Source organism: Sceloporus occidentalis, unplaced genomic scaffold (assembly GCF_023333645.1).
Source record: "Sceloporus occidentalis isolate IW3139 unplaced genomic scaffold, rSceOcc1.0.p SCAF_2, whole genome shotgun sequence".
NCBI lineage: Eukaryota > Metazoa > Chordata > Lepidosauria > Squamata > Phrynosomatidae > Sceloporus > Sceloporus occidentalis.
This window is the reverse complement of record NW_028316982.1, coordinates 82,815,560-82,841,159: the sequence shown is the minus strand read 5'-3', so window position 1 is coordinate 82,841,159 and position 25,600 is coordinate 82,815,560. Positions and strand designations below refer to the sequence as shown.

Below are 25,600 nucleotides of genomic sequence, written 5' to 3'. Positions count from 1 at the left end.
TTACTTCACTGAGACCGCGGGGAGTCTTCGCCCTCTCGGCGTCTGTACTCGTGCAATCTTCCCAACCCAGTTACTTCACTGGGAAGGTGATGCTCTCCCCTTTCTCATTGGTCCTACTCGGACGTACTCCCCTTCACAATGTTCGGGGACGCGGGGGTCGATAGTTCCATGCGAGGCTCTCCCATCCTCTCTCCTCCGGGGTTCCAGACGTCCCTCCTCCTCTACGGCGGCTCTCCTGTACAACCCACCAGGGCTCTTCCCCCTCTCTAAGCCCCTCTTGCCTCCAACTCACTTCCGGGTTCCACGGCTGAGCACCTCTTTCAACATCCCGCCTAGGACAGGCCGGGTGGGTAGCCAAAACGGGGCCAACCCGGACTCTTCCTCCTCTCTACTCTATGTTAGGGTATATTTTAATTTATTATGTTGATACTGTGGATTTTGTTCTTTGTATTTTTATACACACACACACACACACACACACACACACCCTTGCTTTAGACATTAGGTTTATGTTTTGTATTCTGGCTTATGCTTACTGTATGATTTTTTTTGTATGTAATGTTCTTGTAATCCGCTTTGATTCCGTGGGAAAAAGGCGGAATAGAAATAAATTATTATTATATACATATTATTATTATTATTATAAGTCAAGGGTCAAATTCAAGGCCATGTAACAAAGAATCTAAATGGAGGGGGGACCCAATTCACTCCCTCCTTCTCCCTCTCTGGACCTCTCCCAAGGGTCACAGTCTGGACATGCAAAATGTGGACACAAACCTCCAGTTTCCCTTCTTTCTCCACAACTTTCCCCAAGACTGATGGCTTGCAAAACGGGGGAACACAGACCTCCGATTTCCCCTGCTTTCCCCAAAACTTTTTCCAAGGCTGATGGCTTGCAAAAATGGGGGCACAGAACTACAATTTCTCTCCTTTCTCTCCTCCCTCATCCACAGCTTTCCCAAGGCTCATGGAGAAGTATTACCATACTGACCTGTATGTACCTCTACCTAGGAGCCCATTTTTGGGCTTAATTTTTTCAATTTATAGATGAATATATATGTTAACCATATGAATTTGCTGAAGATTACTCATTACTGATAACCAATAAACCCAATGTGATATGGGAACTATAGTTCTAGTTCTAGTTAACAAGATGAGATTAAGCAGGGTTTAAGTATTCTGAATAGTTCATCCAGCAGAAGCATCGAAACCTCCATGTAAGAGCACATCATAACTTTGCTAACAAGATTGTTCCTAAAATCAAAATACAGTTGTCCCTCCATATTCGCTAGGGTTAGGGGAGCAAGACCCCCGTGAATATGGAAAAACCGCAAATAACAAAAACACTGTTTTTACCTAAGAGGAAACCTCTCTAGGAATCTCTAGGTCCTCCAGTGCAACTCTGTGGTCAATGTCCAACATACATTGACCACAGAATGGCACTGGAGTAGACAAATGGTCTTTCAGTGCAACTTTCAGTTAAAGTTGACCACAGAGTTGCACTGGAGGACCTAGACAGTCCTAGAGAGAACATATTAATGAAATCCATGAATAATCAAATCCGCAAATATCAAATCCGCAAATATGGAGGGATGACTGTAGCTGATGTCAGTATACGACAAGTTGTTGGTGAAACTAGTTTCACAAATTATGAAACTTTTTTGTTAACAGCAGGTAGTTCAGAATATACCATCTATCTTGCCAAAGAGGACCAGGCATTAAACAGCATTTCATGGAGGTGTTTTGTAAACTGAAGAACCTCCCAGTCAATTTCCATGCTTAACTAAAACTTGTGATTTTGACTTTCAAAGGCCTTTCAAGGCTTGGGAAATGCCTTGCTGGAATAACACTGCTGGACGAACTATAAGTAGAATAGCAAAAGACAAGAGCTTAGTCCATCTTAGAAGAACTGCAACAAAAAGCTGCTGCCATCACCATTTTGCCGCCCAGGTATTCCAAAAGGCCAGAAGTGGTATTAGAGAGGAGAGAGTAGAAGAGGTCAGTGCTTCTTTTAGGTTCTTCTGGGATAGACTAAACTCTTGATTTTCACCACTGTATTCACAGAAAGGGATGGTTCCTTTAAAAAGTAATAAAAATAGAATTAAGGCACAGTACTTACATTGACCCATGGATAAGCTAATCCAGCTTTTTTGGGGGTTGATTTTTTGACTAAAATTTCTAGGCTTATACATGAGTACAGTGCACTCGCGTCATATGTGGGTGCGCCTTACGCGGCTTCCAGCATATGCTGGAAGCCATGCCGGAAGAAGCACCGTCGCACCCCAGAAAGAGTAATTGGGCACGTGCCCTTGCTGAGCATGTGCCACCACACCGCCATAAGCACAAGCCCCATTTAATTTAATGGGGCTTGAGCATACGCAGAATTTCCCTTATGTGTGTGTGTGTGGGGGGGGGGGTCTGGAACGGATCCTCCATGTAAGGGAAGGGACCACTGTATATACAGTAGGTTTTTGCTTCCATCCTGACAATGTAAGTGCAACATCATCATTCATTGTCACATGACTGTAAATCAGCTTATGATGACATAAACACATAACAGGATAGTAGTCCCTATTAATAAAATAAAATTAATAAACCAAATCATTAGGAGAGGATCAGTTGATAAAGTAAAATACAAACATTTTACCTGCAGTGCACTGTAATGGGATGATTTCCTGTCTGCTGTTGCTGCTTTTGGACAGCTGCAATGAGGTCGATCATTCCTTTCCCTTCAACAGGAATTCCAATTTCAGGCCATCCGTGAAAATGAAACTGTCGGACAAGCCTGCCTGGCTTCTCCTGATCATTCAAAGCAAGAAAGTCACACATATAAAATATGTTGTTAGAATGAAATGAAACATTTTAAAACTGGAATCCAAATATGTAGCCTATAATTTAATGTGCCATTTCTCATGTGTCACATTGTTCAATTATGCCATTTATGCCAAAACTAAGCCAAAATGACTGTCAGCTGACAGGGACATCTTATTTTATCAAAGCTTCTAAATTACTGAATTACAACACATAAGTCAATGTGAAGCAAAATACTGTTCAGAAAATTTGGTGCACATAAGAAATATTTTTAAAGTGATCCATCATACCTGATTATGTGTAATCAAAAAGTCCCGTACACTTATGGCATCAGCAAGTAAGTCACTCTTTATTTCAATAGTAATCTCTCCATAAGTAACAGAGCCCTCTGATGGCCAATACTGAAAACACTTTTCCTGTAATATTGAAAAAAAGAAGGAATAATGCTCTCTTATTCATGCCACTACAGCAATTCCATTATATCAGTGGTTTTCAGAAACTAATTATGTAAGAACTAATTTCAGCTTTCTTTATTTCTGAAATACTCCAAATTTTATAATCAACATTCAAAACACCAATATTGGAAAACAAGGGATTTTTTAAAAAGTGCTAGGTAAAATGTCTATTTTCTGTGTATAGTAGATGCCATATGTTTTATCAAAGCTTTGAAAAGTTATTTTGGACTACTACTAACAGAATCCCCAGGCAATAATCATGCTATCTGGGGATTGATACGTATATTTGGCATAACTTGGGGGGGAAAGTTAAAAAAATAAAAAGGTTGAAATTCAACATTTGTCCTATCCAGAAATGTGAAATGAATGGGACAGATTAGTCAAAACTTAACTTCAGCGCCATTGACTTCAATTGTTCTTTGATTAGTAGGATTAATAAAGGGTTTAGCCCAATATATTTTAAAAGAAAAAAAAAACAGTTAAAGAACTGTTGATGCTTCACACAACTTCTACTGATGAAATCATATCTGACCATGACACCTATCTATTTTGCTGTAAAGCCTACTATATCCAAACTTTAAGTTTGGCACAGCACTGAAAATACAGCTCTCTTGCCATGACGCAGCTGTGGACACTTGAGTGCAGTCTAGAGAAAGCCAAGTAAGCATTGTTAAGCCCCATTGATATCCGAGCACCCAACTGAGCATACTTACTTCCCACTGATTTCTCGGGGGCTTGATTATGTGTAACTTTTCTCAGAGTGTGACAACTTTGTTTGGATCTGTTTCTGAATATCTTTGAGAGGAAGGACCAGAGAGCCGCCACCACCACCATTTTCCTGCTTAGGCATTTAAAGACCAGAAGTGGCACTGCGGCTGCTGAGGATGGCCAAGCCAGGCTACACTTGTCTGAATCCTGTCAGACTCTAGGCATATACAGTGTGCCCGCGCCATACGCGGGCGCACCATACGCGGCCTTGAGCACCATACGCGGCCTTGAGCATACGCGCTCAAGCTGCGGGGCGTGCGCGGGGCGGCACATCCCATTCAATTGAATGGGCGCGCGCGCCCGTTGTGCCCCGCGCGCGCCCGTGCCGCTGCGCACGAGCCCCATTGTTTCCAATGGGGCTTGAGCATAGGCGGAATTTGCCTTACGCAGAGGGATCCGGAACAGATCCCCCGCGTAAGGCGAGGACGGACTGTATTGATGCTAGAATGGCCCAGAAAGCACACAACTGCAACCAGTACTTGTTAGCCAGTTTCTAACCAGGAGGTACCACAACTTTTTAGAGCAACTGGAAAATCTCTTGGTCATGAGCAGTACTTCTCTTTCCAAGGAGAGAATGAGTGAACTAGCTTCTGTATTGCATGACTCCAAACCAGATCTGGGATATGCTGGGGTACCAAACCATTTTTATGAATTTTTTGGGTCATGTAAATGAGTTAGAATTCACTCAAAATAAACTTCTCCTGCCCTTGCTCTCATTTTAGAAATATGAGTAACAAGATATTTCAAATGACAGTGAAAAAAATTATCATACTTGCTCCCTCTCCAGAACTTCGGTAAGCATAACAATTGTATGGCATTTCCATTCCCACACCATTCTCCAGAAGTCTTCCACTGTATGAGGAAGTGGTCCTTGAGTTGCAATGAAGTAATCCTTTTGGCGATAGCCCTTTACACATAAAGAAATGTGAACATCATCTTATATGCTGGCAGTGTTGAGATTTAAATTCTTATCAATCTAAAGGTATTTCTAAAATATATTGGCAATTTTCATAGAGTTCTCATTAGTGCCATTACTATTTAGGTTTTCAAACAGGGATGGATAGGCATTCAGTGGAATACATTTCTGGAGATTACCAACACTATGGAAAGCCAGCTGGAAGAATAACACATTGTCAAGAGTTTTGTAGTTATTGTGTAGAAATACATGTGAGATTTTTTTACTGTACATAAAAATCATGTTGTTTTTTTTCCTGTGAAGATGTGTCTATAATGCAAAATAAATTCTGGAAAATTCTTTGGGTCTGTGTGTGCAAAACCCGGCAATCATGTGGATATATGGAAATAATGTTTTTAATTTAAAAATATATATATTTGGGGAGAGGTTGGTTCTTTATTTCTTTTTTTGCCTGCAGCAGGAAGAAAATGACAGCAATTATTTGTCCTTACATTTGAGGATGGAACAGTCAAATTCTACAGTCCTTATCATATCAACAAAGTTAATCAAAGAAATTGCACAATTCAAAGATATAGCTGCATTAGTCTGTAGAAACAGTATGTAGAGAGATCTTGTAGCACCTTTGAGACTAACTGAAAGAAAGAAATTGGCAGCATGAACTTTTATAGACTTCAGTCTACTACTAGTAGACTAGTCTAGTACTAGTCTACTAGTAGACTGAAGTTTACGAAAGCTCAAGGAAATTGCACTTAAACTAATTTATCCAAGGCCTTTATTGAGATATATGGATTTTGAGACATACAGGTGGGAGGCAAATTACTGTCTGGCACAATTTCATATGATATCAGAAGGGCTACACTTTGACTGAGTTATCAAATAATGAATCTTTGTACTTGCAAGGATGGGGAATCAAATTCAGATAGAGAACCACCAGAAAAGGAACATAAACTTCCTACATTACTTTTTATACCATATTTGCCAAATAAATGAGCAATTAGAGATGACTTTCAACAGTGGATGTCAAGAACATGAGAAATTAGAGATATAAAGAAGAAGCCTTCTGTTTTGAAGGACATCCAGTTTTGGTAAAGTGTGTGGGTATAAAAGAAAGCTGGAAGAGGAACTTCTTATTTAATGGCATGAAAAGAGCTTCAGCTGCAGGTGAGGAGTCCCGTTTCTGTTTTCTTGTAACTAAAGGAGGTTTGGGGAAGAAGGAAACCCAACCTCGTGAAATTAAGAAAGGAAGAGCAAAGTGGCTTGCTTCTGTCTGTTCACATATTACATAGAAAACAATGCTTAAAATGATAATTTGATTCTACCCCTCCAAACCTCACATTACTCTTTAAAATAACTCACTTGGCAGTGATAAAACCACACATACAACAATGCTGCTTCCCAGATTAGTCCTAAACAAGGCTGATTGTTAAAAGACTTGAAAAAAAATCAATGGTATACATACTCCACAGGCAGAGAAATACTTACATCTATGAAAGAAGCATTGATATAATCCGTATATTCCTGACCTCTTTTCATGGAAAGTATCACTCTGTTAAAGTCATCTAAAACAGAAAAAAAGAGACCTCAAAACTCTCCACATATTATATTTGTTAAAATATTAAGCATTTTACAATTAATAATACTATATAAACTATGACCTGCAGCTTTTATAGAATCAAGTTTATGATAAAAATTTCTTTGCATGTCAGTCCAGCAGTGCCACCTGCTGTTGAATGTATGATATCATTGTTCTCTGTTAGTATTTTAGATTACTAACAGACACATTACAATCTTTAATAGTAAAATTATTACACAGTTTCTGAGAAGAAAATTAAATAGCTTACATGGGATGATTTGGATAACTCTGGCTTTCTTCATATTCGCTGGTAGATTACCAGTTCTCATGTTTTCTTTCATTATTCGGACATTTGTCAATTTCTACAGCAAAAAGTACATACTAAAAATTAGGCTATGAATTTTTGGATTGCTAAAATAGCTAACAGATTCAAATCCAAATTCCATTATAATCTGTTCTTTTGGACAATTTCTAGTTGACAAGCCTGATCACTAACCATCAATACTACCTTCACACATGCTCTTATATTCCACTTATCAATATGAATAATAATTAAAAATAAGAACTATGCACCTTATACTGTTTCTTGAAAATAAAAGAAGAGAAGGGACTATTAAGGATGATTGCAGGAAGTGGAAAGTTTTATCTCCCCAGTTAAACTCTCATAAAGACTGGTGTTTGAAGACAAATGGAAGACAGAGGTGCTCCTGGTCAGTCGGGAGGCAGATCAGGGAATAGGGATCCTGCCTGTGTTAGATGAGGTTACATTCCGCCTGAAGGTGCAGGTTCATAGTTTGGAGTACTCTGGACCTAGAGCCCCAGGTCTTTGCAGTGACCAGGAGTGCTTTTGCACATTTTAAACTTGTGTGCCAGCTGCACCCGTTCCTTGAAATGCCAGATCTCCCTTGGTGGTACATACCTTGGTTACATCCCTTTTGTAGTACTGTAACACACTCTACTTCGGGCTGCCTTTGAGGAGTGTTTTGAAACCTCAGCTAGTCCAAAGAGCTGAAGCCAGGTGGTTAAGTGGGGCAGATTACAGAGACCACAGAGGAAGGTTACAGAGACCCCCTATTGAAACAGTTCCTGTAGCTGCCAGTTTGTTTCCAGGCACCATTCAAAATGCTGGCTATGACCTATAAAGCCCTATATGGCTTAGGTCCAGGCTATTTAGCAGACTATGGCCCCACACAGACAGGCCAAAATAAAGCTGCTTCGGGCCACTTTGGAGGTATGCTGTTTAAATGATGCATCCGTCCTAAGAGTACGGAAGCTGCGCCAAAGCAACGCTCCAGTCCTTCCGGACTTTTAGGACACATGTATCATTTAAACAGTATACCTCCAAAGTGGCCTGAAGCAGCTTTATTTTGGCCTGCCTGTATGGGTCCTACATCTCCCTGTATGAGCTTGCCCGGGCTCTGAGATCCTCAGGAGAGGCCTTTATCGCCATCCCACTACCATCGCAAGCATGGTTGGTGGGGACACAAGAGAGGGCCTTTTCCATGGCTGACCCTAGACCATGGAACTCCCTTCCCCGGGAGGCCAGAATGACCCCTTCCTTGTTATCCTTCTACCAGCAGACTAAGAGCTACCTGTTTAGACAAGCATTTAAAACTGATAGCTTTTAAAGCATGGGATGGGTGTTGTATCGTTTAAGTATTGTTAGCATTTTTATCTCTTTAATTGTATTTTATTCTTTTAACATGAAAGTTGTTTTAATATTGTAATAATTTAATTCTATTTTAATGTACTATTTTTGTATGCTTATAATTGTACTGTTTTTTTTAATGTTGTGAGCTGCCCTGAGTCACAGTTTTGGGAAAAGGAAGGGATATAAATATTATAATAATAGTGGTGATGATGATGATGATGGAGTGCATTTAGGCATTTGTTTATCATCTTTCAATACAGCAGTGCCCTCTCCTTCAATATTATGATCTTCCACAAACTTTCATGTGACTAAAAGAAGAAAAAAAACTTACTTTTGAAGGGGAAGGCAAGGAAAAAATTACTTTTGTTCATTTCACATACATTTCAAATACAATATGTGAAACCACAGCCTAAGGCACTGTCAGTCAGCAAGCATAATTGGAATTAACTTTAGAATAGATTTTCACTGTACTATCCAAACATGTAAAGGCTAACATGGTATAGTGTTTGAGTGTCAAAGCAGGACTCTAGGAGACCAGGACTTGATTCCCTGCTCAGTTATATAGACCCACTGTGTATCCTTGGGCAGGCCATGGTCTATCTTGCTAAGAAAATCCCACAATAAGTTCGCCTTAGGGTCAGAGTAAAATTAATAAATATCCAGATCCTTGTTGTGAGCCAAACATCAGATCTTTGTAAGATATTATCAATGCTTACCTTAAATTCTTCTTCTAGCCCTATTTTGACGAGATTTGGTGTTGTGTTGTGTGATGGCTGCAGGTGCTTTTCTAAAGAGGACACATCTAGTTCTGTGTCACCATAGAGGTAGTATTCAAGTAAGGCTTGATAAATGAAGGAGTACTGCATCTGTCAAGAAACAAGATATTCTGTAAACTAGGACATCTGAAATATTTTTGTTACATAAAACTCCATAGATTTATCAAATACATCTATTACCCCCCCCCCCCCCCCCCCACACACACCACAATAACCTCCTGGTTTTCTGGTCTGGCACGTAAAAATCCCAGTTATAATCAGAAAAAATATAGCTGTTCCCTTCAGAAGAAGCAGGTTAATTGCATATACAGTCCACCCTTGCCTTATGTGGGGGATCCATTCCAGACCCCCCACCCATGAGGCAAAAAGCGCATATGCTTGAGCTCCATTAGATATAATGGGGCTCGTGCATGCTGCATGGCTGTGTGCACACGCCAGAGGCACGTTTGCAATCCCCCCATTCTCCCAGTGGTTTCTGCTTAAGCTGAAGACCGCCTATAACGAGCCCGCATATGGTGCGGGCTCACTGTATTGTATGAGTATGATTTATTGGTTCATGGTTTAAATTATGATTCATTATTACAGAGACAAGCTTAGATATACCCTAGTCTCATACGCTACCATTCTCTTCCTCCTACTTCCACCTTCTCTTCTATCGAAATAAATCATTACATGGCCCCATTCAGATGTAGCAGTATATTATAGACCTATGCAGTCATTCACATCCTCATGTGTAGATATAAATAATGAAGGGTATCAATATGGCTACACATGTAAACTCTATCCGCAAACAACTCCATGCACCTGGCAGCTTCCTAGATCTTAGTGCATTGAGTGAAGTCCTATAGAGGACTAGATCCCTTGATTAGCCTTAGAATCATAGAATCATAAAGTTGGAAGAGACCACAAGGGCCATACAGTCCAACCCTCTGCCATGCTGGAGCACAGTATCAAAGCGCCCCCAACAGATGGCCATCCAGCCTCTGTTTCAAAACCTCCAAAGAAGGAGACTCCCCCATGCTCTGGGAGAGTGTGTTCCACTGTCAAACAGCTCTTATGGCCAGAAAGTGCCTCCTGATGTTGAGGTGGAATCTCTATACTTTAAATCCATTGCTCCAGGTCCTATTCTCTGGAGCAGCAGAAAACAAGCTTGCTCCATCCTAAATATGACACCCCTTCAAATATTTAAACAGGGCTATCATTTCTCCTCTTAACCTTCTCTTCCCCAGGCTAAACATGCCCAGCTCCCTAAGTCTCTCCTCATAGGGCATAGTTTCCAGACCCTTCACCATTTCGGTTGCCCTCCTTTGGACACACTCCAGCTTGTCAATGTTCTTTATGAATTGTCATGCCCAGAACCTTATCAGGGTGTTCAGTAACAGGAGTTATATAATGTACAACAGAACATGATCACAGGGAATTATAAAAAAGGTCTGCGAATCTATTAAGATGTGCAGAAACATTTGGGGTGAGACAGGTGTACATATCCTACTCTTCTTCCAGTTTGTTCTACATATGAGCAAACTTATCTTTTATCATTAGGGAACTGAGATTCATCTGTTACTGACCCCATTCCTCTCAAACCTATCTTTTATCATTATGGAACTGAGATTCATCTGTTACTGACCCCATTCCTCTCCTCCTCCAGCATAGCCACAAAAAGATCAAAGCTCTGCTTCCCATTTTTAAATACGTATCCAAATATGGACAAAACAACAAACTGTGGGCCACTCAAAAACAATAGCCTATGCTACAAAGCTGAAGTAGCATCAGAGGAGGTCAGAGGAAGAAGGTACACTGTGTTCATTCTCATAATGATGAATCATAATCAATGTTTATTTCTGAATGAGGACAGAGATCCGATGGACTGACTTTGCATAAGGTGGCTTCCAGAACCTGGTGGAGAAGGAATACCCAGAATTATTCTAGCCAGCATGGTCACTGTGTTGGGGCATGTAGAATCAGGATTAAACATGCAGCATGCAGAAGATATGCACATGGAACAGGAATGCCACTGGAAGGTCTCTGCTGTGTAGCTCTGTGCAGGCTGCAAAGGAAAAGTCCTCCCATGCAAAAGTTGCTGGCCTGATAAAGAACTGCTGAATAGTTGAACTGCTGAGTTCTCACAAAGAGGACTTTTAATCTTTGGTTCTGATATTTACAATAGACTATCAAAGGGCTTCGCCAGACTCCTATATACAACCATCACCACACTGAGCATTAAGCTAACATCCCCTCTTGGGTTTTGAGTCCTTCCCCCTCCTGGGACATCACCCAGTTTCCTGTCACTGGACAGCTGTGACTGCAGAATTCAAGCCTGCTGTTTCACCTCCTGCTCCTCTGTCATCAGCTTCCTGTGACTCAAGACTCTCCAAATGTTAAGTCATCATGAACTGAGATCACTTTGTCACCTTTGTCCCAGTTCCAGGCTACAGCCACATCTCTGACATTTTCTGTCCAGAGTGCTCTGTACTATGACACTCTGGTCACTGAATGGTAATTTATGTTTCTATGTGCTGATTTTTTTCTTTTGTAATTTTATTGATCAAGAAGTAATATAATAAAGAGAACCATAGAATAGGGAGTTAAACTTCTGTATTCACATCTATATCCAGCTCTTTAATAGTTTTCACTTACATGTTCCCAAGTTGTTATTTAGAACTACGCAGTTTGACTTATTTTTTTAAAAAAACAAGTATAAAAGCTGAGTCTTAAAGGAACCTGAAAAAAAAACCTAGGACATTCTAACAGCAAGAACTGGTAAGCTGTAGAACAATTACAAAACATAGATATTTACAGAACTTTGAAAAGTGACTTTTTGGGTTGCCACTCCCAGAATTAGTGGTGAGATGAAATGCTGTATAGGAAGTTTTGGGGAGTCCAGTCTAAAAAAGTAACTTTTCAAACCGCTGATTACTTAGTAACCCTGGAACTTAAGAAGCCACCTTATACCTTATTAGTCCATTGGTTGTCTAGTTCACAGCAGTCTACGCCAATCTACCCAAAGCTGGTGCCCCCCTAGATGTGCTGGACTTTAAATTAGCTGTCTAGACAACTGTGGGTATTGCATTGTAACACACCTGTAGGGGAAGAGCTTGTCTACTGACTGGCAACTCCTCCCGAATGTTTCAAACTGCCCTACCTGGTGATTCCTCAGTTTGAGCTTGGGACCTTTTCCATACAAAACATGCAAAACCCTTTTTTAAAGGGTTTAAATTGGCTCTGGAAGACGATGCCTCTGGTAAAATAAAAATAGCACTGATACTGGCTTCTTGTCAAAAGGTAGAAATGATCTCAAAGTAACGGTCAGATATTATCCAGTCAAGACTGGTTGGCTTCGTTTATGCCAAATGACTTGGTATACAGACTCTTTTGCTATATTCACTGTAGTATATGTGCATGTGTCTGTATGTGACTATATGTATATTATATTAACCTTTGAGTAATTAAATAAAATAAAAATATCTTAAAAGAATTTAACAATGGAATAAATATACACGGGTTACCCTGCCTGCCTGTCCAACTTGGCTATTCAAAGAATAGAAACAGGAGAGAATTACTAGGAACTATCATGAAGTTTGGGAGCTAATATTTTGAAGGGAAAAAGCAAACCTTGTGCTTTTTTTTAAAAAAAAGTATTCTTTAGCCTGATAAAAAGAAAAGGGCTTTTAATGGGGCATGAGATTTAGTCAGTACTATCGTCTCCTATTTTGACAGTTCTACTGACAATTATAAAAACATTTTTCACATTTTAACTATTATCAAAGTTGGCCAATATACTTACATCAGTCTGAACCATTTGCGGGCGTTGATTGCGAATTCTTGCTACAAAATCGAAAACATCAACTTTTTGTTCAGCATGCATCATGTCAATCATGGCATCTATTACTATGAACGTGCCTGTCCGGCCCACACCAGCACTTGAAAAGAAAAGAAAGTCACAGTTGAACCAAGACGTACGGCAGTAATTTATCTGGATTTATATAGCTGTCTTATCTGAAGGACCTCTGCTCTCAATATCCCATGAAAAAGTTACTTTTTATGTATCTCCCCAAGTTGGCTGGGGGATTCTAGCACATATAGCCTGGAAAATTATCTTTTGCAAACTTTGATTTGTACTAGGTTTAATAACATTAGCAACACACACGGCAAATGTTTAGCAGCATTCTGTAAATATAACTGGCATCTAATTCTGACCTTTGAGTCTCTTAAATACAAGAAGTCCAATGAAACATGAAATCGGGCCAGTCTTTCAGAATTAAAATATAGCTTTTCTCCTCTGTTTTAATAAGTAAGTAGTAATCAGGCATATCAACCAACCCCTGAAAGTTACCGTACTCAGGCCCAAATTAAAAAATCTCTCCCCTAGACCACAATCATAACCATTCCTGTTTTTTTACTGCTCTTTTTCAATCTGCTTCTTAGTATTCTCTCTGAATGAAATCAAACAGGCATTTAAAGTGGCAAAAGGGGTGCACAGGCCCCTGACTCTCTACTTTTTAACCTCTGGCACTTCCCCAGATGTTATGCTTCAAAGTGAGCACATTTTAGTTTTGATGGGAAGAAAGACTGATATTTGGGAGACAGACTAAGGGAAAAAAGAAGAAGGGTGCCAGATCCTTACCAGCATATCTTTTACTTTAAATCCCACCCTTTGCACATGAATGTGGCAGCCCCACATTTATCACGTAGGGTTTCCTTATTGGCACGTGTATTTTGGCCCTGAGAATTACAAAACCCTAATAATATAAAAATATGATGACTCTAGAATCTGAAATTTTATGAATTAATATGAATGAATGAATGAATGAATGAATGAATGAATGAAATATTGATATTAATATGAAATTGAAGTTTGTCATGCCTTGGATGGGTAAGCCTTCTCTCAAGAATGAAATCTAATCCCTGGGGCCACAGGAGCAAAGACAGACAGTGGCTTGGACACAGCAGGAGAATATCAGAAAAAATGCTTGGTTTCAGAGAAGTTCTCCATATGACCAGTGGCTTCTTTTGGTATAGATGGTCTCTTCCTGAACGTAAACATTTGCTTACTGGAATGATCTACACATTTTGGGTGGGAGTCTCTGATATTAGTGGCAAATAAGCTGCAGTTTGACCAGAGCTTAATGCTGAGAACAGTCAAACAGTGTAGTATTCTGTCCATTGTATGCATTCTGATTCCTACAAATTTGTTGGGTATGATTCCATCTTGTATTGTTGTGTGATTATGTCCGTTTGATTTTGCTCTTATCTGCTGGCTTGTTAACTATATGCTGAATGCTTTGGCTTTCCAAGTCCTTTCTTAGAACAGACTTGCAGCCACCAGAGGGAGCACACTTCCTACTGGTTACTGATTAAAATATTACTCCAAATGATTTTTATCTTTCTTTTCAGAGGAAAAGGGCATGGCATCCTGTACTAGGCACAAACTTTTCTCTTGTACTTGGTTTATTTGTTTTCCTCTTTTGTTGTAATAATGCATGTGTTCCAGATTTCAAAAATATATATATATATGTGATTCTACTGTCATGTGTTTTTACAGATACAATTCAAAGTTTATCACTTTCTCCTAAAGGGAGATACAGGGATAGATTCTACAAGGAACAGATTTCATTTCTTCATTTTAAACCAGAACTGATTGTTTGTAACTATGATGCATTAATGATTCACACTTCTCTCCTCAGTCTGACTCAATCTTGCTTCTTTCTACTTCCTTCCTAGTTTTATTTACTTATTCCTTCCTGGTTTTATTGGAGGATGGAGGGTTGGTTTAGATTATTTTTAACCTTATGTTTTAATTTTTTATGTTGTATTTTTTAAGTGTTGCTTTAATGTGTGTGTGTGTGTGTGTGTGTGTGTGTGTGTGTGTAGTGAGCTCCCAACTTGGGAGAAAGGCGGGATAAAAAATAAAATAAAATAGTTCAAGAAGTGGGATTTTTTGGTACTGGTGGGAGCTACACAGCAGGCTGTGGCAATGTTCTTAAAAATACAAAGGATTGATACGTTAGAACAGAGATCCACCATTGAAATCAGTTTGCTCTTCATTTCCTTTCTAATCTCTCTTTCCTTTCGTATCATATCTAAAGTTGCATCCACACTGCAGAAATAATGCAGTTTGATACCACTTTATCTGTCATAATAAAATGCTATGGAATTTTGGAATTTGTAATTTTGTGAGCTACTTAGCCTTCTCTGTCAGACAGCTCTGTTGCCAGAACAAACTAAAGATCCCAGAATTCCATAGCATTGAGCCATGGCAGTTAAAGTAGTATCAAACTGCATTATTTTTGCAGCACATATACAGCCTACATTTATGAGCAGGAACAGCGTTTTAACTGAATTATATCCAGTTATGTTCCAAAAGGTTCTTTGCAGATGTTTCAGAAGGAAAAAAAAGATCCAGGAGGTGAGGTCTACTCCAAAGCATTACAGTACTGATTGGAACAGTGTACAATCTGATGTCAGTTGCTATACAAGAAAGGAGGAAATTTGAGAAAAATCACCTCTCCTATCATTCTGCTGACTGAAGCCTTGACTGAATCAATGACCTTATTTAGCAGTATCATAGAATCATAGAATCATAGAATCGTAGAGTTGGAAGAGACCACTAGGGCCATCCAGTCCAACCCCCTGCCATGCAGGAAATCCAAATCAAAGCATCCCTGACAGATGGCCATCCAGCCTCTGTTTAAAGACCTCCAAGGAAGGAGACTCTATCACCTTCCGAGAATACAACTGTATTTAATCTGGAATATTACAGATGTTTTATAAATACATGAATATATTTATATTACAAATAAGGCTTTATACAATGAGCTATATCGAAATTATAGCACTATATTTGGAGGGAAAGTTGGAAACTGAAGTATTAGAAGTTGCTTGCAGAGAAAAAAAAACTAGGCTACTTAGTAATAATTAAGATGCTTACTGTAGCATAAGCCACAACAAATGGCATCCCTATTAGAACACAGGGGGAGACAAATTAATCCCCTCTGATCACAGAAGATAACATATCCAAGCCTTCTGGTGGAGCTCTTCTTTCTGCTTCATCTTTTTCTTTATACATTTTACATCAACATAAATTCCAGTTCTGTATTTATCCTTTTGTAATCTTACCCCACACATGCTGATCTATTCCATTTTTTTTTTTTTTTTGTAATATTATGGAGTCCAGCTGTCCTTGGCTGAATGCTAGGGAACCTTCTTAATAACATTAGATGATTGTCTGTTGGATCAAACTAAAGTTCCATCCAGACCAACAACCTTATTTCCCATAGAATCCAATCCGATGCAACTAACTAAAGGCAACTAATGGCTATGACTACATTTTGTGGCAATGAGCTCTATAAAAATACTTGTTGTAAAGAACTAGTTAAACTAAAATATATATATATGTTAAATTTACATTGAACTGCCCACACATTTACTGAATTTATTGAAGAGAGGCCTGTGTGCATGTAGATGTAGTAGAAAATCTTTAATATCTAGTATCTTGGCACTGGTCTAATGAGCCATTTCTCTTTGCTAAGTTTCAGGTTCTCAATAATCAGTGAAAATACCTCTGGAATATATTCAGATACTTTTTCTTCCCCATCTGTTAACTGATGTGTGTAGCTTTGTGTTGTACCTGTAAATATATGCATGCTCACCTGCAGTGAACCACAATTGGTCCAGCATGTGTAGGGTTCAATGACTTTACTTTCTTTAGAAATTTCAGCATTCCAATAGGTGTGAAAGGCACTCCAAAATCAGGCCAGCTGGTGAAATGAAGCTGAGTTACAAGTCTTGGAGCTTTGCAGCCTTCAGACACCTGCTAGAGACCCAGAAACAAAATATGAATATGACCATTTGTATCTTTAACTAAAATCAGCCAATCGTTTTATTAATGGTATTAAGGATCCCAATCTCTTAACAGTACACATCAACAGTAGGAACATATTTGGGAATTTGAAAAAAAACCACTTATGTTTAGAAAGATTAAGGTACTTTGAAATTTACTCATGTGTCATGAAGTATGCAAACTGCAAGTTAACATATTCTCCTTTACAAGGTGCAGAAGAAATTCATGGTAGAAGTAATATTCTCTGCATACTCACTAGAGGAGATATGCTCCTTCAACAAAAACATACAATTTCCAATATTTTTTTGAGATCATGCTTATTTGTTGACAGTAATTGTGGTATAGTGGTTTGTGTATTGGACTATGACTCTGGAGGCTAGGATCTAAATAACTGTTCAGCTATGGAAACCCACTGAGTGACCTTGGACAGGTCACACTCTCTCAGTGTTGAAGGGAGGCAAAGACAACCCCCCTCTGAACAAATCTTGCCAAGAAAAACCTGTGAATTATGCTGTGTTGACATCTTGCCCTCACCGTGCAACACCATGCAACACCTTAATAATAATAATGTCACTCTAGGGTTGCTGTAGATTGGAAATGACTTGAAGACACACAACAACAAAGGATATTAACACTTACTGACTGAATACAGAACTTCCGAATTGTATAATCCACAAGAACAATACAGTCCTCCACTGAAACTCGGATGCTCCCATAAGTCCAGCATCCTTGATCAGGCCAGTACTGGTAACATTTGTCCTATGTAAAAAGTGACAAATATACCGGATTTGATTCTGTTGTCCTCAGGAAAATGACTAGCTACTAAACTATGCAATTATTTTGAAACTACTAAAATGAGCTTTTAAAATAGTGAGACTGAATCTGACCACAATAATATAAACTCTAATCATATTTGCAGTAACCTACCTTTTTCAATTGGCATACCCTCCCAATTCCTTATAAAGTATACCCTACAGAAACGAAACCAAGACCCAAATATGATTGACATCGTATGCTGCTAGACTGATATTGTTTTTATAGACTGTTTTTAAGAATTATTGTTATATTATGGTAATTATATTTTAAATTGTAATTATTTATATTGTTCTGTTTGTTTTATATTCTGTTATAATCCCACTTCGATCTCTGGGAGAAGCAGGAAATATAAATAAAATGTATTATTATTATTATTATTATTATTATTATCATCATCATCATCATCTCTGGAATATCTTAGGACCAAACCTTCGCTGAGTACAGTTTCATTCTCCTTTCTGTCTCTGATTCCTAAAAAGCCAATTTCTCCAGGTTTAAAGCCAGTGGACAATATCAGTTAACTTCAGGCTAATTACATGCACAAGCAGAGTTAATGGGACACAGAAGATCCTAACTTGTCTTCTTTAAAAGATCTGGACTGCTTAGGACAGAGTGATTGAAAACTCTGTCAAGGTTTCTCTTCAAATGCAAAAACAGGTGTTCCATAAGCAAATAAAAGACCCAAGTTTCTTCATGAAGAGATTATATGCTATCACATTTAAGGCCAACATTTTTAATTAGTTACTTAAAAAGTCTTGAACAGGGAATGTACATAGTCATGGAACTGTATCCCATTTGGATTACTGTCATATGTTCTTTGGGTTGCCTTTGAAAAGTACTTAAATTGGTCAAAGATCTGCAACCAGATTGCTAATTGAGGCTGGCTTCAGGTAGCACATAACTCCCCTGTTACACCAGCTCCATTGGCTGCTGGTCCATTTCTGGACACACTTCAAAGTGCTGGTGATGACTATAAAGCCCTATCTGGCTTGGGTGCAGACTATTTCAAGGAGCGTGTATCACTTTATGAACCATTAGAGCTCTACAATTGTCTGGAGAGGCCCTTCCCTCTATCCCACTAACTTTATTTGGGGTACTTTTCGGTGGTCTTCTTGGTGGCTACTTCTAGACTTTAGAACAACCTCCATAGGGAGACCAGGATGGTTCCCTCCTTGTTCTCCTTCTGTCAGCAACTGAAAACATTTTTGTGTCACCAGACTTTTAGACACTGAATGGGGAAGGCTTTTAATGATGCACTGTGCAATTTTATGGTTTCTATGATCTTTTAATGAATTTTAATGTTTTTAATTTTTAAATGTTAGAAGTTGTTTAATTACTTTTAAATTAACTATTATAGTTATATGTTTACCAATGTTTTTGTAGGTTTTTAAAAAAATCTATATTGTTTAAAAATATTGTTTGCTGCCTTGAGTCCCATTACTGAAAGACAGATAAGGCATATGGTAAGTGAATATAGTAATAATAATGATGATGTATTTATAATATCAGCCATAATGTCTACCTATTACATATATGCTGGAAATCTTTAATTCATCTTGTACTTTACTCAGTTACATTCTAGGAATCAATAAAACACATGAGAAGGGAAGACTGGCCCTGGACATGTAGGTAAGTGTCCTAGATAGTACAGTAGAGTGAAATTTGGCAATTCAAAAATGACAGTGAATTAGGAAGAGAAATGTACAGAAAGAATTCAATGTTTTTTCATAACATATTTTACTTTTGCTAGCAATGTAAGAAACATTCCACTGGTTTACAACTAATACACAATGGATGTGTATTATGCGTAATACACAATGGATGTTTAATATGGATAAAAGTTGAACTTGCACAAGACAATTGTCCTTAGCCTAAAAAACATGACTCAAAACTCTGACATACAGAAATTTACTGGGTTAGTCACTAGAGGCTTTTTGTGTAACTGAAAAGTTTTAGTTTAGTTGCCTTACCACAGCAATTGTGTGAGAGATTAAAATCTTATTAAAGAAGTAGAATAGGAAGTGGTTGTACAGTATTACTAATAGTATTGTGGGCTGGCTATAGGAGAGGTTCAAACAGGATGAAGGAAAATAACCTCATGAAATGTATCTCACCTCTTTTCTTTCTTTTACGTTTGTTAACATGACAATCGTTGCAGACTTCTGTTCCCATATCATCCTCCAAAAATCATTTACTGTGTCTTGCTTAGGACCTGCACACAGGATACAAGTACTGCATCAAACTATACAGAAATCAATCAAATTAAAACCACTTCTAATAGGCAAGAGTTACCAAACTTCATCTTCATATGACTTGTCTTCTACTTCTCTGGCACTAATGATGCTCAAACAAATTTAAAAGATTTTAGAAAGACCATGAAAATAAAACCATACAATAAACTTTAAAATATATTTTAATATTTTAAATATTTAATATATTATTAGTAGTATTAGTGTTATTCATTTTATTTCAACTAGATAATTTTAATTGTTTTTAAACTGTTATTCTAATTTCTTTTTTTAAAAAAGTTTTTATCTTGTGAGCCGCTTTGGGTCCCTTTCTGGGAGAAAAGGGGCATAGAATAAACCAACATTAACATTAAAAACAGCAATATGCAGATAGCCAATAAAATCCTGAAATGATAAAATGGTCCTCATTTAGCATCTACATAACATTAATGTAGGCACCATATAAAGTAGTTTGTGGAAGATGTTCCAAAACTGCAAACCACAAAATGAGAAACCCTGTTTTCCAGGTGTGAACCATTTTACACTAGAAGATGAGGTGATGCCTCCAATTATGATTAACACTCCTCAATCTTTGGTTTTCCAGATATTTTGGGCCAGCTCTCAGAAGTCCCAGCCAACATGGCCAATGGTCAGGAATTCTGAGAGGTAAATGGTTTTTTGTGGGTTTTTCGGGCTATGTGGCCATGTTCTAGAAGATTTTCTTCCTGAGGTTTCACCAGCATCTGTGGCTGGCATCTTCAGAGAATATATAGACCCATTTTTTCCAGGCAAGTATTCTCCGAAGATGCCAGCCACAGATGCTGGCGAAACATCAGGAAGAAAATCTTCTAGAACATGGCCACATAGCCCGAAAAACCCACAAAAAACCATGGATGCCGGCCATTAAAGCCTTTGACTTCACATCTGAGAGGTAAAGTTCATAAATATCTTGAGGTCCAAAGTGGCAGAAGTAGTGGGCTCAGACAGAAGAAGGGAAGTCCTTGAATCTTATGGAAATGGACTAACAGCAACCCCCTGAGTCACATAATATGTGTTTACCATATTAATCACCAGTTTCAAGTACAGCTATATATCTTCATGCATTTTCAAAAATAATTGTATCACACATAATAGGGATAGCGGAGGTTAGATCACAGAAGGAATATGATATCATGAGAATATTATTCTTTTATGCTAAGTCTCCACTGTTTAAAGTTGTTTGCATTTCTAAGCAATTTAGGATTTAAACAGTATATTTCTAGGTGATTTGTAGAAGATCAGCAGTGATTTTTGACTGCCAGGTTTTTACCAGCAGACCATGCATCCACTTCTTCCAATTAGGCTACTGAACTACAGAAAAACTGGCTGGGAGAGGAATGGATTTTTGCATAAAGGGGCGGTGAGCTAATTTCTTGCACTGAAAAACATGCCTGAGATGCCTTCTTGATGTTTCCAAATTTTAATTCTATGTGTATTTCTGACAGTCTTTCTGACTCAGTATTTAGTTAATAACATTTTATACTGATTTAATTTTTAAAAAAACCTCAGAGGAGAGTGTTATAAAACTAAACTAGTTACAGTAAAACCAATAGTTAAAAATAATAAAACAATCAAAGTATCAAATTCATTTGAAACTGACAACCAGAAAAATAAGCAGGAAACCCAGCTCTTTAGTTATCCCTGTCCTTCATGGCTGGCAGTTCAAGGGGGAATGGCGATAACTGAGATGTTGCGCCGAACTGTCAATTCATCTCTCAGGGAGGGCCAATTGCCATCTAGTTTAAAAACGGCCATTGTGAAACCCTTATTAAAAAAACCCCTCCCTTGACCCCCTAATTCGAAATAATTATCGGCCTGTTTCACTGCTGCCATTTCTAGGGAAGGTGATCGAGAGAGCGGTTGCCTCCCAGCTACAGGGGGTCTTGAAGGATACAGATTATCTGGACCCATTTCAAACCGGCTTCCGGGCGGGCTATGGGGTTGAGACTTCCATGGTCGCCTTAGTCGATGATTTCCGTCTGGGCATGGACAGGGGTAACGTGTCCCTGTTAGTGCTCTTGGACACCTCTGCGGCCTTCGATACCATCGACCATGGTATCCTTCTGGATCGCCTGGGGGAGTTGGGTATCGGGGGCACTGCTCTGCAGTGGTTCCGTTCCTACCTCTCAGGCAGATTCCAGATGGTGGAGCTGGGGGACTGTCGCTCCGATAAGAGGGCCCTTACATCTGGGGTCCCTCAGGGAGCAATTTTGTCCCCTATGCTATTCAACATTTACATGAAACCGCTGGGAGAGATCATCCGGAGACACGGGGCGCGGTGTTATCAGTACACTGATGACACCCAAATAGTCTTCTCTCTGTCTCCGACTGATGCAGTGTCTAGGGATGGCATCTCTCTGCTCAATGCCTGTCTGGAGTCGGTAATGGGCTGGATGAGGAAAAATAGACTCAGCCTGAATCCAGAGAAAACGGAAGTACTTGTGATAGGCTCCCCCGGTCCCGGGAAGGAAATTTGTCCACCCGTCCTGAACGGAGTCACGCTCCCTGTGAAGGACACAGTTTGCAGTCTGGGGGTGCTTCTGGACTCGTCGCTTCACCTGACTCCTCAGGTGGATGCGACAGTTAGAAGTGCCTGTTATCAGCTTCGGCTGATACGCCAGCTGCGACCCTTCCTGGGCCGGGGGGACCTTGAAACAGTGGTACATGCACTGGTAACCTCTCGACTTGATTTCTGTAATGCGCTCTACATGGGGCAACCCTTGTACCAAACTCGGAAGCTACAGTTGGTTCAGAATATGGCAGCAAGACTGGTCACTGGCAGCTCCAGGGGCATCCACATAACACCTATATTGAAAGATCTGCATTGGCTGCCAATCCGCTTCCGGGCACAATACAAGGTGTTGGTTGTTACCTATAAAGCCCTAAATGGCTTGGGCCCAGAGTACTTGGAGGACCGCCTCTCCCCATATAATCCGCCCCGCACTCTCAGGTCGGTTGGGAGACAACTTTTGAGAGTTCCTAAGGTGAAATATACAGCGTCTGCGCATAGGGCTTTTTCTGTTTTGGCCCCGCGGACTTGGAACTCTCTCCCTGACGAGCTCCGCTTGGACTCCTCCCTCGAGTCTTTTAAGAAAAATCTCAAGACCTACCTCTTCCGCCAAGCTTTCCCCCACATGTCCTAATCACTATTTTTCTCCTGTGTATTGTGTGTATTGTATTGATTGAATTGTCTGATTGTTTTTTAACTGGCTTTAATGATTGAATGATGCATTTTAATTGATGTATTGTACTGTTTAATATGGGGGACTTTTGCTAATGTAACTTGTATTTTATTATTCTGTAAACCGCCGTGATCGAAGGAATGGCGGTATATAAATAAAGACTCATTCATTCATTAGTTGACAATGAAAACATCCAAAGCTGAGAAGGCATCTAAACTCAATGGGGAGATAATTGTACAGAGTGACCATTCTGCAACACAACCAAACAAGCCATGATATGATATTTTTACTTTGGCTCCAGTCAATGCATCTCGCTATTTTAGGAAAAGCTGACTACAATCTTGAACTCCACTCTTCCCTGTTTTAATAGGTAGTTCCTCATGCAACTGAATCATGAAAAAATATGATAGAAGAAAGCAGGGAAACGTCTTAACAGAAGAGATATTTCCTGTCATTAGGTGCTGGCAAGGTGCTGACTCAATTTGGCCCTACTTTTGCTCTGTTGGTCATAGTGATCCTGCTAGCACAGATAGCACAAATAAGGATCAGTGGAGTTTCCATACAGCTTACCGACAACAGTAGCATTGTTTCAGCAAGCAGAGCCTCAGAGAAGAATTATGTTTATAGAGGAACCAGACTTCTTGAGGCAAAATCAGTAGTAGTATCAGTAGTATTTGCCTTGTAGTATTGTTTGTGGCTCACAGGGGATGCCTTTTAAAATATCCTACACTTATGAAACCATCCTCTGAAACTTTCACTGTAACACACTATACTGCTAAGGGGCTAAGGATTACTACTAGTTGCAAGTCCACTGCCTCATTGCTATATAGCACAGATAATTATGATGGCTACTTATGCAATGCCAAAACAACAACAACAAAAACAACAATGCCTAATCTAGGGGGAAATATACTAAATAAAGACCACTCTTACAAGGTAACTTTTCAGGGACCTTCAAAATAGCTCTGGTAACAGCTAAGATTTCAGAACTGCTACATTACACTGAATAAGAAGACATTAAAAGGAACTGTACCTCAGAAAATATTTAAAAACATAGTCGCTCTTTAAAAAAAAGAAAGAAATTAATTAGACTCACCATAACTGGAAATGAAAGTGCACATGCATACATTGTTTTTCATGTGCAGATATCAGAACAAAAGTTTTAAAAGGAGAAGTTAGTGAAAAAACTGGAAAATTACCTTGAGCTGCTATAAATTTATTCTTTTCCTTGTAACCCTGCAGGGAGAAAGTAGATTGATATAGTTTCTTCTTTTAATGAAAAATACATAAAAAGATTCATTTTATAACTCAAAGGTCAAGATCCTATACACTTTTGGTATAGTGCAAATGTATACCGGCATAGCGATGTTGGATCCCACAGCAACACAAGAAACTGCCCAGTTGATCCCAAGGCCTTGAGTTCCCAAGAGTCAATTAGAACAAATGTGAGACAGAGAGGGTTGTGTGTGTGTTTGGAGAATGGCTGGCTGCACTAAAGACTGGTCTTATGCTACCTCTGATAAAGTGCAACAGCTTTGACAGAGATTTATACACCAGCATAATCAGAACAGGATTTTAGCTGGTTGTTAAAAAGTATATATTTTAAAAGAAGATATTTACTTACATCGATGTATGAAGCATTAATGTAGTCTGAACATGGAACTCCATCTATCTGTATTAAAACTACTCTGGAATGATCATCTGTAATGTACAAGCATATGTAATTAAAGCATTGTAGCAAATAGGAATACACTGTTGACAACTTCTTGAAATGCATAGTTTTCCTCTCAAGACAATAAAACTTTAAAAACATTTCGTATCTCATGTGTATCTCAAGTTATCACTAAATTGTTTATAAATGATAAAGTGCAATATTGCACATGTCCACATAATGCATCATTTTGTCAATATTACAAAGTGTGAATACAAATAAAACTGTTACCAGGGGAGAAAAAACTGTTAGGGTTTTTTTTTTTACATCTTAATATTGCACATCAATTTATTTTGATTTTATAACTTTGGTTTTATTCTGCTGCTGCTAACTTCTTCTGTTTTTTATACTCTGCTTTATTGTGGTCTTATGTTTCACACTTCCACGTATCTACAGCCCCTTTCCTAGATGGATCGGGGCTGTGGCAACCACATGCTGTGGCCCTGATCCGGCCTTTCGAGGGCCCGAAAAGGAGCCACAAAGAGCGGCTCCTTTTTGAGCCCTCGAAAGAGCACCATAGCCACAGTGACACAGCTATATGGCGCTCCTTTGGCATTGGGTCATATGGACACAGCACTGGAGGAGTGCCATAATGCCACACACCGTGTGCAGAGGTGCATGGCATCATGGCACCCTGGGAGTGGAGTCAGGGCGTGCATCATCTGGACGCGACACCCGACTCCGCCCCCAGGCCAGCCTTTCAGATCGGTATGAACAGGGCCCAAGTAAACACTTCTGACCCGACTCCAACCCCAAACCTGATGGAAACATCATTCACTCATGTTCTGAATGCCAGCAGAATGGACCTCCTTCTCCTCATGAAACTGATGCCTG

At 39.2% G+C, this 25,600-nt stretch overlaps 1 protein-coding gene across 2 annotated transcripts in view; it reads right to left on the bottom strand.

Moving 5' to 3' along the window:
• Positions 1-25,600, bottom strand: part of PTPRE (protein tyrosine phosphatase receptor type E) — a 162,877-nt gene that overhangs the window by 5,653 nt on the left and 131,624 nt on the right. For both annotated transcript variants that reach the window (XM_089510144.1, XM_089510145.1), the window contains 12 exons: positions 24,680-24,756; positions 24,255-24,291; positions 19,721-19,818; positions 17,430-17,549; positions 16,600-16,763; positions 12,735-12,870; positions 8,891-9,040; positions 6,792-6,885; positions 6,433-6,509; positions 4,807-4,941; positions 3,102-3,227; positions 2,648-2,799 (listed from right to left, as the gene is read on the bottom strand). In XM_089510144.1, coding sequence (XP_089366270.1) covers positions 2,648-2,799; positions 3,102-3,227; positions 4,807-4,941; positions 6,433-6,509; positions 6,792-6,885; positions 8,891-9,040; positions 12,735-12,870; positions 16,600-16,763; positions 17,430-17,549; positions 19,721-19,818; positions 24,255-24,291; positions 24,680-24,756 — 1,366 coding nt within the window. The remainder of the gene's footprint in view (positions 1-2,647; positions 2,800-3,101; positions 3,228-4,806; positions 4,942-6,432; positions 6,510-6,791; positions 6,886-8,890; positions 9,041-12,734; positions 12,871-16,599; positions 16,764-17,429; positions 17,550-19,720; positions 19,819-24,254; positions 24,292-24,679; positions 24,757-25,600) is intronic.